Consider the following 14,370-nt stretch of genomic DNA (forward strand, 5'->3'; position numbering starts at 1 on the left):
TCAGGGTCCAGCTGACAGGTGCAAAGTCCAAGCACATGTTTTACAGCATGAGAAACAAGTCAGGGAGGGGATCGCTCTAGGCTTTGTCTCTGGGGGCTGGGCTGTGCAGTTAGGGCCTCATCCCTGATAGTGGCTGAAAATGTGCCAAGTCACCACTTTGCCTGCCGTGCAGCCCCAGGGGATGGGGACGAAGATGCCCTGGGACTCCCAGGGACAGCCCGCTGCATGAGGATGGTGGTGAGACAGGCGCAGCCGGCATGTGATCCCTGCAGCCACACGGCCCAAGGTGTAAACTCAGGCTGCGCAAGGTTCCATCTTGCTCCAGGCCCTGCACATCTCAGCTAGGCCTGCTCAGTCACTTGACCTCCACAAGCCAGGGCATGGGCCAAGGTCAGAGGGGTGAGGAGATCAGGAAGCATTCAGCCTGTGGAACGCAGGCTAAAGGGAGGGGCTGGGGATGTTTTTGGGTAAGGAATAGGACCTCCAGAGCTGGACAGACGGTGGCACATTGGGTTTTGCCTGACATAGAAGCAACTCAAATTCAGAGAACGATGGGAAAACGGGGCCAGAGGCCTGGGAGGGAGTCCAGATGTTTGGAACCACAACATTCAAGGCAAGTAGAAGGAAGTGAGGTTTGACTGACCCACTCTGCCTTCTCAGCTCCTGTGATGGTTCAAACCCAGGAAGCCTGTGGACCTGGGGCTCCTTCTTCCCCCGATCCTGGCGCAGCGTGCACTGCCCAAGCGCCTTTAGTCCCACAGGCTCCCTTACGGGTATGTGGACAGACTTAAAAGGCAGACACATGAGGCAAGGCCATGACGTGAAAGCTGTGCATTTCTAATAATAAATTTGATTTTTCTTCTCATCTCATGCATAGAGAATACGCATACTTTGCAGTTAGGCCCGCTCTCCCAACCCAGAGGACCAGACTGCAAGGGGGAGAGTCCATTTATGGGGGGACTGCCTCAGAGGCCTCTTCCTTCTTCATGCCTTGGGGTCTGGATAGCACCCGGCAAGCTGCAGACATTTCCTATTATTCCACATTCCTCAGTTTGGCCACATCCTGGATACCGGCTTTTGTTTGGATTGATGCCGACGGTGCTCGGTCAGCAAGTCTGGCTTTGCAGGGCACCGTGGCTTCCTTGCCAGCTGCAGGGCTCTTCTCCATCCTCGTGGCCATCAGGGCACATGCTCATGTTGACTCCCACATGCCTTTGCACCAAAGACCTTCTGGTGGGGTGGGTCAGGTGTGCTGTGGACCCTGCCACTGTGCCCGAATATCATCACCGTACCTTCTCCAGGCTGCATACACTTGCTTGTAAGGGCACACAGCTCCTGAGGTCACATTTGTGAGGATGGGCTGCTCGCATCACCTTCAGAACCTGCCAGCCTTAGGCAGGTAACATACAGCCACCCAGGGCTGGCCATGACCTCCGTCAGAGGGGCCTTGGTCATCACCTGATCACATATGTTGGCTCTCTACATCAGGCAGTCAGTAAATATTTGTTACACACCTAGTGTGTGGGCTACAGCAATGATGAGTCCCACGGGGCTGGCTAGAGATGGGGGCCCCCTGGGGTGCTGGGTCAGGGCAGTTCTTTTAGGTCTCCAAAGAGTTGGGATTAAGTCATGAGGACCTAGCCATGGAAAGTGCTGGATGTTTTAAGCAGAAGGAAATGCAAACATGCTTAGTAGGCACGATCAAGTCAAGAAGCTGGTGGGGAGTGTGGCCCAGAGGTGGCTGGCAACGAAGTAGTGGGGAAGGCCACTGGAGAGCCTGTAGGGGTGGTAAGCACGCCCCTCAGACTTCCAGGCCATATGGTGCTCTGTGTCCAAGCCCACGCTTCCCACTGGCCACCGGTCCTTGAGGCTCAGGACTCCTGCCCAGGTCCCACCCTCCCCAGTTCCCTCCCTCCTGGGATAGACTCACCTCTGGTTCCTTTACACGCCCCCCTGTACTCTCCACGGTGGCTTCCCCAGAGAGGGTTGGGTTTACCCTGGTTGCTGGTCATTTCCTGGAGGGCAGTGGGGAGATCTGATTCATGTTTTATAAAGATTCCTCCAGCGGCTGTGGCGAGGGTGGGCCGGAAGGAGGCCCGAGTGGTGTCAGCTGTAGGCTGTTGCGGCACTGGTGGGGGCCCTGGTGGTGAGGGGAGACGGCGGGGCAGCTGGGGCTGTCTCTCTGGGAGGCTGGCTGGTGGACCTCGCTGTGGGTCACAGACCAGGAGCGCAGCCAAGGCTCTTCGGACGCCCGGCTGGAGGCCTGCCTCTTGACACCTGAATTCCTCTAGATGTGGGGGTCTGAAGGCCTGTGACCAATCCCTGGTTCTTCAGCATTTTCCTGGGCCTTGAACATGTCAATGCCCTCTGCAAACCTCTGTTGCTTCTACAAAATGGAGAGAGCCATCACTTTGCTCAAAGGCACGCTGAACGAGGTGACAAGTAATAGTGGCAGAGAACTCGGGCAAGGCAGCCGAGAGGGACTAGGGCAGTCATGTCTCTGCATTGCTCAAGGGCAGGGCCTGTATTTCCTGCTTCTCCTCCAAGACCCCCAGAAAGCACTCAGCCAGTATTTGTTGGATAAATGAATGGATTTCTGAGACACGTACAGCAGAGAGTCTTGGACAAACACTGGGCTTGAAGAATATCTTTTTGTTTGATTTCAGCTCCAGGTGCTGCCCCACATTTTGCTTATCTCTGTTTCTGCCCCAGAATATTGCTTATCAGGAAGCACACACCTTGGGAGGTGGGAGAGATGAGACTGAAGTCAGTGTGTCCAGACACCTGGAGAATCGCGGAAGTTCTGGGGAAGTGGGCTGCGTGTGTGTGAGTGTGTGTGTGTGCCCTCCTGTCAGTCAGCGATGCCACAGCCCAGGACGCTGATGTTGCATGTACCCGAAGAGATGGCGCAGCTCCCTGGGCTCAGAGGCTGGCTCGGCATGAGGAGCAGCCCCGGAGCAGGGGGCCGGCTCAGCGCGTGGGGCGGTCGGCTGCCGGGAGACGTCCAAGTCTCCTGCGGGTAGCCTGGCTTAATGCGAAACAGCAACGTCCTCCTTGCCTCTCCCCTGTAGTTACTCAGTCTCAGGACATTCTTTTACAGGAAGCGAATACACATGGAGGCCGAGTTCAAGAAAGTGGCACCCAGTTCATCTGGCGATCTGCCCACACCCGGTGAGTCACTCATAATGGCCCTTCGGATGTCATTTTCTTGCTAAGACATTTGGAAAAATTTCTGCTTCTGAATCACAAGCAAACACTATAATTCGACAATCTTCTCTGAGTTATTCAAGGAACTTCAATGTACTCAGAAGTGGAAGATTGGGGTGCACGAAATCAATGAAGTCTCTGAGCCCTCTGTTTTTCTCCTAATTACATTTCACCTGCCAAATGGAGGTGGGGGGTTCCCACATCCCACCACCAAGGCCATCTCCTGGGGGAAGTCTGGAAGCAGCTGATTTGGGGTTTCTGGGTGACACTTGGTTTTCCTTATCACCTTAGTTCTGTTCCCATAATAGACGCAAGTATCATCCAGGAAGAGGCTTGCTACTGCCTCCCGTCCTGCCGGACAGCCTTCAGCGGAGAGGGCGCTTCAGCCGAGGGTCAGCCAGTTGCGCCTGATCATGGCGGTGTCCGCAGGTGGCCCACCTCCTCACCATGTGCACCCTGCCGGGCACGCTCAGGGTGAATTTGCTCCTGCCCTCTGCCCTCTGCCCTCCCGGGCCGTGCTTGCTGAAGCTCCGTGCTCGAGCATGTCCCTGCCAGCCTGCCCTTGCAGCAGCCCTTCTCTGGGGTGAAAGTGACTTTGTCAACCCTCACAAATGGCCCCTTTTAATCACTTGCTGCAGTTCAGAACTCAGGGTCACCTTCAGCCTGGTAGATCAGACCTTGGGTCCTGCCAGCCTCTCGAGGGACGCTGCTCGCCTGTGCCCCAGGAAGGGGTCACTTCCACTGGTCTGAGAAAGACACGATGCATTTGCCGCTTGGCTGGTGGTCACTAAACCGGCAGTGAGAGGAGAGTTCTTTCCTTGGGAACAGGTAGCTTCATAGGTAAGGACGGGGGGGGCAGAGACAGAATGCATTGCTGTCCAGAGAGCCCGCTGTGCCCAGGACTAGGCAAGCCTGACCCCGGGGGAACTCCACACCTGGGTGTGAAGGGGCGGTGCCGTGCACCCAGGAAGCACGCTGGAAAAGCTGCCGGCAAAGGAGTGTTGGGAGTTGGCCGCTCAGGGCAAACTGGTATCGGGACCGCTATCCTGTCTCACGGCGGGGACAGCTCAGATCTAGGGCGGAGGGGGCCCAGAGCCGAGGCGATCTCCCTGCCAGGTATGCGCTCCACCCAGCAGCAGCTTTTAAAGCTCAGTACAGCTGCCCGGATGGGTCAACTCTGATGGCCGTGCCGCGAATCAGAGCAAACAGGGTTCCTGTTTCCCCCCCTTTTGCCAGCTGCCTCATTAACAGAAAAACCTTTTAAGAGCCCGTCTGGAAACTGGGCCTTTTCCCTCCTTGAGTAAACTGAGATCACCAAGAGGAATGTGCTCCTGGGCAGAGGTTGGGAGGGGAACCCAGCTCACTGGATCCTGAAGAATGAGCACAGGAAGGTCCAAAATGCCCTCTGGCCTGGCCGCCACAGACCCCTTTCCACGGCAGCGGCAGCCACTGCTCCCGTAGTAGCTCATGGGGTCCCTCCATCCAGAAGCCACTCCTGACATCCAGGCTTCCCGGAGCAGTTCATGCTTTTGGCCCAGACCCCCTCGCAGTGGATGGAGGACAAAGTCCTCAGCACCATGTCCCCACCCCCCACCCATTTGGACACACTCGGGAATAAATGCATTATCAGCGTTAGGGAAACTTGCCATTCTGAGCAGGGCCACTCAGACTTGCCCGGCTGTTGGTGTGCGTTAGACAAACATTTACTGAGGCCCTTGTCTCTATCAGGCACTTCGGGACTTAAAGGTGAAATGATAGGCTGGCCGGGCGATAAGGCATGGGCATAAGTAATGGGCAAACACAGCCGTATGTGTAAGTGAACTAACGTGTTGGGCCGCAGCAGGCACGCCTCTGACCCGGGGCACAGCCCAGGCAGCCTTGGTCTCTGCAGGGCTCCCACAGCAGGGAGGGTGGGGAGCGCAGCTGCAGGGACAGACCCAGGAAGAGCAAGGGGTGGAGGTCCCGAGGGAGGGAGGGGTGGTGGGGTGACTTCCATGGAAGCTGAAAGCTTTATTCTGTGTATGTTTTTTTGTGAAAGTTGTGAAAAATACTGCTGAGCACATGCAGATTTCTTCCTCTTGAATTTACATTTTCTTCTCTTTTACCTTTGGCGGTGGCAGGGTTTGGACCAGAAGCATCTGTGCATCATGGGTCATTCAGAGCAGAAAAAATATGAGTAGAAAAAAATTCCTAACTTAAAGAAATGTAAGAGTGCCAATTCTGTACAAGGTTGGGAAAGAGACACCAATCATGACCCATTTGGCACATTCGCTTCACCTCTCTCTACATGGACGCATTCAGATCACTGCTGCCCAGCTGTCTGGAGAGTAAACTGCCAGCATGGTGATCCTGGATCCTGACTTCCTCACAGTATCTCCTGAAAACAGGAATTCCATTTAGGGATCCCCCGGGCTGTGATCAGATTCAGGAAATACAACATGGGTACAAGGAGATCAATCTGCAGTCTGTATGCAGATTTCACAACCGCCCCAGCAGTGCCCTTTGTAGCAACTTTCCCCCTGCCCAGACCTGACCCTGCGTCATGCTGTGCTCAGGAGGCACGTGGCCCCTGGGCTTACTGGGCAGTGAGAGCTGGAGCAGTCCTGGTGCTGGCAGGCACCCCCAGGGACAAAGTCCTTCTGCCCCGCCTCCGGATTCCCTTCTGGTGTCCAGCCCGGTCCGTTTACTTGGTGGTCAGACTCCTTTGGGAGCAGTAGAGGCTATTTTCCCCCCAGGAAATCCACCATTGGACTTTCCTGCCCATGTCACCGATTTCAGGTTGTGGGCCTACTAGGTTCGTAGAAAGTGCCCAGGACTTTGGAGAGGGGCCTGGGTGGGGGCAGGGCAGACCCCTCAGCCGTGGTCGCCAGTCTGGGGACTCTGGCTTTGAGTGCGTCCAGCCCTGCCTTTGGAGGGTCTTCCTAAATAAATCAGCTCCATGCAGAGTTCCGTGAGCTCCTTCATTCCTGCACCCCAGCTCCCAGCACGTGCCCAGAACATGGGGGGGCTCCCTTGATAGCTGCTCTGTGCCCGGCAGACACTGGAGAGAAGCCCCGAGAAGCAGGGGCTGCTGAGTGTGTCACCCACGTCCTGGGGACTTCGAGGGGTTGGACTTGCCTGACCGGTGCTGGGCCCCCAGAGTTCCCTGAGCCGCAGGGCTGCCGTCACCGGCTTGCCCCTCATCCAAACCAGTGTTCCTGCTCCCTCCGGGGCTCCTATTCCCCTTGTTGGCAGACCTGCTATCACCAAACCCACCGGGTGGCCAGACACAGCCTCTCGAGCAGGATGGGGACTGGCAGCTGGCTGGGCTGCCCTGCTCCGAGCTGCTGGGCAAGCAGCTTGTGGGTAGGAAGGTGGAGCCGGGACTGGCTTGGGAAGGTGCCTGCGGGGAGTCCGGGAGGCATGCTGAGCACCTGCTGTGTGGCCAGGCCTTGCCCGGGTGTCAGGGAGATGCTGTTCGGAGTCTGGCTCTCAGACAGTTCCAGGTCTGGTAAAGGAAGCCAGTGGCCAATGACAAGCCCCCTGACAATGGGGCAAGCAAAGGGAGCAGCAGAGGGCAGAGCCAGGAAGGGGCAACTGGGTCCTGACCCGGGCAGAAGGCCCTGTAGGGCAGCAACAGGGCAATTAGCAGGAAGAGTGGCGCTGGCATGCGGGGGAGTGGACACTGGGCACCGGCGTGAACATGCATGATGGGAGGGTGCAGGTGCGCTGGGGGCCTGGCGGCCCAGTGAGGAAGTGTCCTCCAGACCCTGACAGCCCAGGCTTTCTGAGGACCAGAGTCTGAAAATGGGGCTATGAAGGCCTTTGGGGGCCAAACTGGGAAAGGTCCTGGTGGCAAGCCATGGAGTTTAGAGCTTATCTCCTGACTGCGGTTTCCCAAACTGCTAAGAATCACATGTTGCCATCACAACTTTGGCCAAGTTTAAAAAGATGCTTCCTTTCATTATCATTTTACTATTATAAATACTACTTAAGGCACATCAGTCGCTTTCAGGTTACTCCTTAGGGAACACAGCTGAAGACAAGGGGGCCACGGCGCTTCTTCAGGGAGGGGGGATGTCTTACTGGTTGTGTGACTGGTGAAGTCACTTCAAGTTCTGGAATATCATGGCCTCATTTGTCAAGTGATGCGTACAGACAAAGGAATTCTAACAATACAACTGGCTTGGATACGGGAGGCTCTCTGGTGGTGGTCCTAATTGCCCCAGTGAGCTAGGAGCCGTGTCTCAGTTACACCACAAGCCTCACCAACTGGCTACCCAATGGAGACCAACCGGGTACTGGACCTCCACGCACTGTGCACAAAGTCGGCCTTCAGGCTTGAACTCTAGGAAATGACCAGGCAATATTCTGTGTTGGGAGAGGAAAAAACTCCCCCTTCAACCAGGATGATGGGCAGAGAGCAGAGAAGAGCAGAGGCTGGGCCTCTGGACTGGACACACCCTTGGTCACATTGGGAGGGTGCCTTGGTCCTTGTGTCCCATCACTGCAAGACCAGAATTGTGTTGGGCTCCTGGCCGTGAAGGGCAGCGCTCCCAGAGACCAAGGAGTCTGTGTAGGTCTTACATTTGGACGCAGAGCGAAGCAAGGATGCGTGAAATCGTACACATTCAGATTGGCCAGTGTGGTAACCAGATCGGAGCAAAGGTAAGGAAAGTTCCATTACTAGTATTGGTTTAGGCAACTGGGAAGACATCGGCCGTTAGCAGGAAAGACAAGGAGCCTAACAGGGTACATGTACTTGCTGACTATTAAACAATTGCTTTTAGTTAAAGAGACTCGGGAAAAGGCTTAAAGGGTTAATTTAATTCACGTTAATTTTGTTGACAACGGTGCATAATACGCATGTCAATCATTTTTACCTTTATCAACTTTAGCAATGAACTTTTCATGTTTAAAGACAGTAATTTGCCTCAAAGCAATTTTCCAACGTTTTTGGGAAATTTTTGAGACCATATCACTAAGATATCTCCCTCCCTCCCATATTTATGCTATAAAGTTAAAACAGATCAACTCCTGGCAATACCCTCAGGGAACTCCCCACGTTCAACTCGTGAGCATGTACTTTCTCTTTTCTTTAAATTATTATTTTCTAATAAACTCCTAAAAAAAAAAACTACTCCTGTTTAGTATGCATTAGAAAATTGAAGAGATAAACCTCAAAGTTTTGTGTCTAATAGCAGAAATATTTAAATTCACTGTCAGGAATATATATGAGTTTTTCTTTCCCTCCCTGTTAAGTTTTTCTGCAAAGTGCCTCGTTTAATTGGCTAACACAGAGAGAACAGGAACAAACCCTAATTTTAAGATGACTAATTCTACTGTGTGACAGATGATTGTTCTTTTTGCTTTCTGAAATTACTTTCATTAGTACAAATTACATTAAAATTTTAATTGCATTAAAACTTTAAAAATGTCTTTGACTTGTGGTAAAACACAAGTATAAATGTTACCATCTTAACCATTTTTAAGTGTAGGGTTCAGTAGTGTTTAGCATATTAAATTGTTGTGCATCTAATCTCCAAAAAGCTTTTCATCTTGCAAAACTGAAACTCTGTCCCCTTTAACTCCCTGTTTCCCTCCCCCGAGCCCCTGGCACCCACCATTCTGCTCTCTGGTCTATGAACTTGAGTGCTCTAGATGGCACATGTAAGTGGAATCACACCGTATCGGTCCTTTTGCATTTGGCTTATCTCAGCATAATGTCCTCAAGGTTCTTCCGTGTTGTAGCATGTGTCACAATGTCCTTCCCTTTTAAGGCTGAATAATAGTCCATGGCATGGATATACCACCTTATGTTTATCTTTCACTGGACAATGGGCACTTGGGCTGTTTCCAACTTCTGCCTATTGTGAATAATGCAGCTATGAAAAAACTACAGTCTTTGAATGGAGGTGTTTAAAACCTGGGCCAAAGAATATTCTGCTGCAGAAGATGTCACTCTTCCATGCCACAGTGATAAGACAATCATAAGTAAAACACAAGAAGTGGGAGGCAGGATGCCCCTCCCCCTCCCTGACTCTGAAGCTGTTAGATAACATGGAGCGAGGGCCTGTGTGGCCCAGATAGGCTCCCAGGGCTCACTCCAGAGTTGTGCTGTCTAATGGTTAGAGCCCTGGAGACCACTTATTATTTGGGGCCATAAGAACTTAAAGACACATTTAATTTGTGTCGTAGAGCTTAAATTTATTTATTCCTCTACCCCCTGAATAGTGCTGGTAATTTACTATAAAATAGAGACTTGTTAATAAGACCATGGCCAGAACAAAGCCATCAGTTACAAGACACAGTTGGGAAAGCACCCTTGGGGATTTTAACATAGATGAATATATTTTCATTGCACTTTAATATGTGCTTCACCAGGGCAATGAAAAGGGGCCATCTAAGTAACTGTTTTCATATTAAGAGCTTGGCACATACCTGTATCAGTAAATATGCTTCAAGGATATCTAAGAGAACAGCTATGCATGATTTTGAGTTGTGTGCATATCCGATCATCAAAAATGCACATTGCTTAAAATCGTGCATAGGTGTCCTAGTATGAGCTTTTTGGAAAACTGCAGGAAAATAAATCCTCAAATTGATACGAGATTTTATTGTGAAGTCAGGTAAGAAGTCACTCTATTTTCATTTAATGGGTCTATACTAGCTTCGAGCACTGAGGCAATATTAGAGAAACACTGTCTTAATGTGAAACTCAGAAACCACAGCTTTAATGTATATGAAACGCCCTAATTTAACAGGAGTGAAATCCAGTTTAGTATTTTATGTGCTGGCATTTTATTTAAGGACTTTAGGTGGGTATAAAATTCAGCCTTCATATTCATATTCACTAGAGCCAAAAAGTGGATTATGTGGAGCAGGCATTTATTTACGAAAAGGGCCAAAGAGAAGGCTTGGGCAGGGATGTCAGGCAGACCCAGGGAAGCGGGCCAGGGGTGCTCACTGGCTTACTGTTTTCCTGCTCAAACTGCGAACTGCTGGGCCCACGTGGCCTTTTTCGGGGGTCCCTCTGTAGGCTGACCTCCCCTCCTCCTGCTTTTAGTTCTGGGAGGTGATTGGCGAGGAGCATGGGATCGACTCTGTCGGGAGCTACTGCGGGGACTGTGCTTTACAGCTGGAGAGAATCGGCGTGTACTACAACGAGGCGCACGGTAGGATGCTGGGTCCGGGAGCGATGGTCACAACGCTGAGAGCACGGTCAGAGGCAGGCCCGCAAATCCGGAACATCGAATGGGCCATGTCCAGGCACAGCAGGGGCACCTGCAGGGGATACCCCAAACCCTGCCTGAGGGCGAGAACGCGTCGTCACTGAATTGGGGATGCACATCTTCACACGGGCAGTTCAACACCAACCTCCCTTTTTGGTTTTTAAATGAAAACCAGAACCATTTCCAGTAGGAACAGGCTCTCTGTCTCTGGTAATGCACTAGAACAGAGACGTTAATGTAAGGCGTTTCACAGCTGAGGTCAGGATGGTTTCAGATTTCTTTCTACCTAAGCACCTTCTAGAACACCTTCTGTGGAGCACAAGCATCATAAGGTCTCATTTTGATGAAACGTAAACTTTTAGAAAAAAGAACACTTTGCTGACTTCCTATTTTTCTGCGCAGGTAAGAAATATGTGCCCCGGGCTGTCCTAGTGGACCTGGAACCCGGCCCGATGGACAGCATCCGCTCTGGCAGACTGGGGGCCCTCTTCCAGCCGGACAGTTTTGTGCACGGTAGGTTTTCCCGAAGGTTCGGAGGGACGGGAGGGGCTGCCTCCGGGTGCGCTCGCCCCCCGGAGGCTCCAGTCGGTAACTGTGCCTCCCCCGCCGCAGGGAACTCAGGCGCCGGCAACAACTGGGCCAAGGGCCACTATACGGAGGGCGCGGAGCTGGTGGACACGGTGCTGGACGTGGTGCGGCGCGAAAGCGAGCGCTGCGACTGCCTGCAGGGCTTCCAGGTGGTGCACTCGCTGGGCGGCGGCACGGGCTCGGGCCTGGGCACGCTGCTCATGCACCGCGTGCGCGACGACTTCCCGGACCGCCTGGTGCACAGCTTCAGCGTGGCGCCGTCGCCGCGCGTGTCGGACGCGGTGGTGGAGCCCTACAACGCGGTGCTGGCGGTGCACCAGCTGCTGCAGGCCGCCGACGCCTGCTTCTGCATCGACAACGAGGCGCTCTACGCCCTGTGCCTGCGCTCGCTCCGACTGCGCGCGCCCGCGTACCCCGACCTCAACCACCTGGTGTCGCTGACCATGAGCGGCGTGACCACGTCGCTGCGCTTCCCGGGCCAGCTCAACGCCGACCTGCGCAAGCTGCTCGTGAACATGGTGCCGTTCCCGCGCCTGCACTTCTTCCTGCCCGGCTTCGCCCCGCTGGTGGGCCGCGACGCCGAGCGCTACCGCGCGCTGTCCGTGGCCGAGCTCACGCGGCAGGTGTTCGACCCGCGCAACGCCATGGCTGCCTGCGACCTGCGCCGCGGCCGCTACCTCACGGTGGCCTGCGTCTTCCGAGGCAGGATGTCCACCAAGGAGGTGGACGAGCAGATGCTGGCCGTGCAGACCAGGGACCACAGCTGCTTTGTGGACTGGATCCCCCACAACGTCAAGGTGGCCGTCTGCGACATCCCGCCGCGGGGGCTGGACATGGCCGCCACCTTCATCGGCAACAGCACGGCCATCCAGGAGCTCTTCAGCAGGGTGGCGGAGCACTTCTCGGCCATGTTCCGACGGAAGGCCTTCGTGCACTGGTACACCAGCGAGGGGATGGACATCGGCGAGTTTGAGGAGGCCGAGAGCGACATCCACGATTTGATATCCGAGTACCAACAATTTCAAGACGCCAAAACAGTCTTTGGGGAAAATGAGGAATTCGTGGAGGAGGCAGAAATAGAACCAGGTGAAGCACATTAACGCTGGGAGCTGTGTGGGCGCCACCTGCGGGTCCCTCACCTCCAGGAGTGTCCCTGTTCCGCACTGCAACACGGTGACCATTTCCACGCAGCTGCTCAGCACTAGCTTTGACCCAGGACTGCGGGGAGAGGGGGCCAGGCAAATGACTGAAAGACATTAGGGTGTGCTGACATTCACTAGCCTTGAAGGGTTTGACGCACACTCTATTGACTTATTTTAAATAGCAAAGTCAATCTATCATGAAGTACTCCCTTTATTTAAAATGTCATCTGGGAATTTGGGTATGCATTAACGCTGCGTCAGGCATCAGGACTACAGGTGAGGACGTGTGCGGAGTCACTGCTGAGGCATTAGCTTGTAAACTCCTCAGCAGCACTGGTAAGAACGCTGGACTCCTTGCCTGGCATCCTTGCTAAGATTCTCAGCTCAGTTTCTCTCTTAACACATGATGCCCAGCATCCTACCTTCTCTGCCTGCCAGCCTCTAGAAAAGCCAGGTGACTAAGTGGCATGTGGGAAGCTAAAGGTAAATGTGAGTCAACGCCTACCAGCAAGTTGTATAGACCACGTGTGCACTTCAGCGTACTACCTGTAGAGGGAGGGATGGGAGAAGAGTGGCGGGCAGACCTTTCTAAAAAAATACCCCGCCAAAACATAAACAAAAAAACGACAAGCAAAACTCAGGAACTGCAATCCTCTGATCTCTGTATCTGAGTAGCTACCTTTAAATATGTATATTCATATACTATAAGTTTCTTATTAGTGTTAGATTCTGGGAATTGATTAGTTCGGTTTGTCTTTTTAAGGCAATAATCGCCTTCTGAAAACGCCTGGTAGCCTCTGTGCTCGTTCGAAAGGGGCACGCATGCTGCGCACTCGGCAACCGTTCACACATGGGAACTGGGCAGCCAGGGCTGCAGGGTCCTTCTTGGTTACAGAGGACATCATCTCATTAGGGAACTTTTACAGTTCAAATTAATTTGCAGAAGTTGCCATAAATGTTTGCATGACACAGCTTTAACTATTACCTGATTTTAATCTGCTCACATTACAACAGGACCAAATACACAAGAGCATCATCAAATCATCCATAACTTATAGTTTACCCATTTCTGACATACGGCCCTGCCACCCCTTCCAGTAGCATAAGGGTTTTAATGGGTCTAGAGTTACCACCGAGCTATTTGATCCCTGGATAGCTGGTAATGGGAAGCTGCTCTGGCCCTCACTGCAGGAAATGTCACTCGCAGGCAACTGGGCTCTCATCTCCCAATTAGCTTTTATAATCTGCAGTAAGGCAGCAGGTGGACAGATGACAGCACACCACCTGGAGAAACTTTATTCTTGACACGTATGCATCATGAGAAATAACTGAAATGAGTACCAAGAGAAAATTAACTCCAGCTGTTGGGTCCTTGGCAAGCCTTTTATTTACAAAATTAAAAAAAAGTTTTAGACGCTTTCTATGTGTGGTTCTAGATGCAGTAAAAACAAAAGCAGATTTTGTAAGAAACTGCACCTATGTACTCTTAAGTTTGAAGTTTATAACCTCCTTAGATCCCAAAGACTTACATCCTGTGATTATATAAGGATTTATACACAAGCTTCCAATAGCACTTTCCTTCTCAAGTCTAAAAAGGTAGTTAAACAGATGCAAGGAAGGATAGACATCTAAATTTAAAAAACCCCTCTGATTTATATTACTGTAAAGATTTTTGTTTGCTCAATAATCATTAAAGTACAAAGAAATTCAATTTTCAATGACTAAATTACTTTATTTCAGACTAAACAAATTCCTTTTCTTGGAACCTAACTGCCCAGACTGATTAATTTTGAGTAGTTAAAAATATAAAAAATGCATCTCATCATCCTACTCTTTCATATGGTAGAAACAGATTAAAAAAACCTGAAACACTAGAAACCAAAAATCTGTCCCCTCTGATTTTGAAGTTCCTATTCCTTTAGCAGTTTGGTTGCTACGGCGATATTGGTCTCTCAGACCAAGACAGCAGAATCAGAACTTTAGAGCTTATCCGATTCCTGCACTTACACGCAAGAACACTGCATGAGCAGAGATTAATGACTTCCTCCAAAAACACTTTAGAAGTGAGTAAAATACCCACAACTAGTTCTGATCAGGGTCCCTGCTCATCTGGACACAGCAGTCCTGCCAGCTGCCCAGCATGGCTGGGAGCAGTTTACTTCATTAGTTTTAATTTTGTTTAATCACAGAGAGCCTCAAGACCCTTTGCTGGGCAGAGCCCG

At 51.9% G+C, this 14,370-nt stretch overlaps 1 protein-coding gene across 1 annotated transcript; it reads left to right on the plus strand.

Moving 5' to 3' along the window:
* Positions 1-7,621: 7,621 nt before the first annotated feature.
* On the plus strand, positions 7,622-12,701 carry TUBB1 (tubulin beta 1 class VI). Its single transcript, XM_036901865.2, has 4 exons — positions 7,622-7,854; positions 10,253-10,361; positions 10,821-10,931; positions 11,031-12,701. Exons 1-4 carry the CDS (start codon positions 7,798-7,800, stop codon positions 12,104-12,106), a joined length of 1,353 nt encoding a protein of 450 aa, XP_036757760.2. The 5' UTR covers positions 7,622-7,797; the 3' UTR covers positions 12,107-12,701.
* The last annotated feature ends 1,669 nt before the right edge of the window (positions 12,702-14,370 follow it).

Source organism: Manis pentadactyla, chromosome 5 (assembly GCF_030020395.1).
Source record: "Manis pentadactyla isolate mManPen7 chromosome 5, mManPen7.hap1, whole genome shotgun sequence".
NCBI classification, from domain to species: domain Eukaryota; kingdom Metazoa; phylum Chordata; class Mammalia; order Pholidota; family Manidae; genus Manis; species Manis pentadactyla.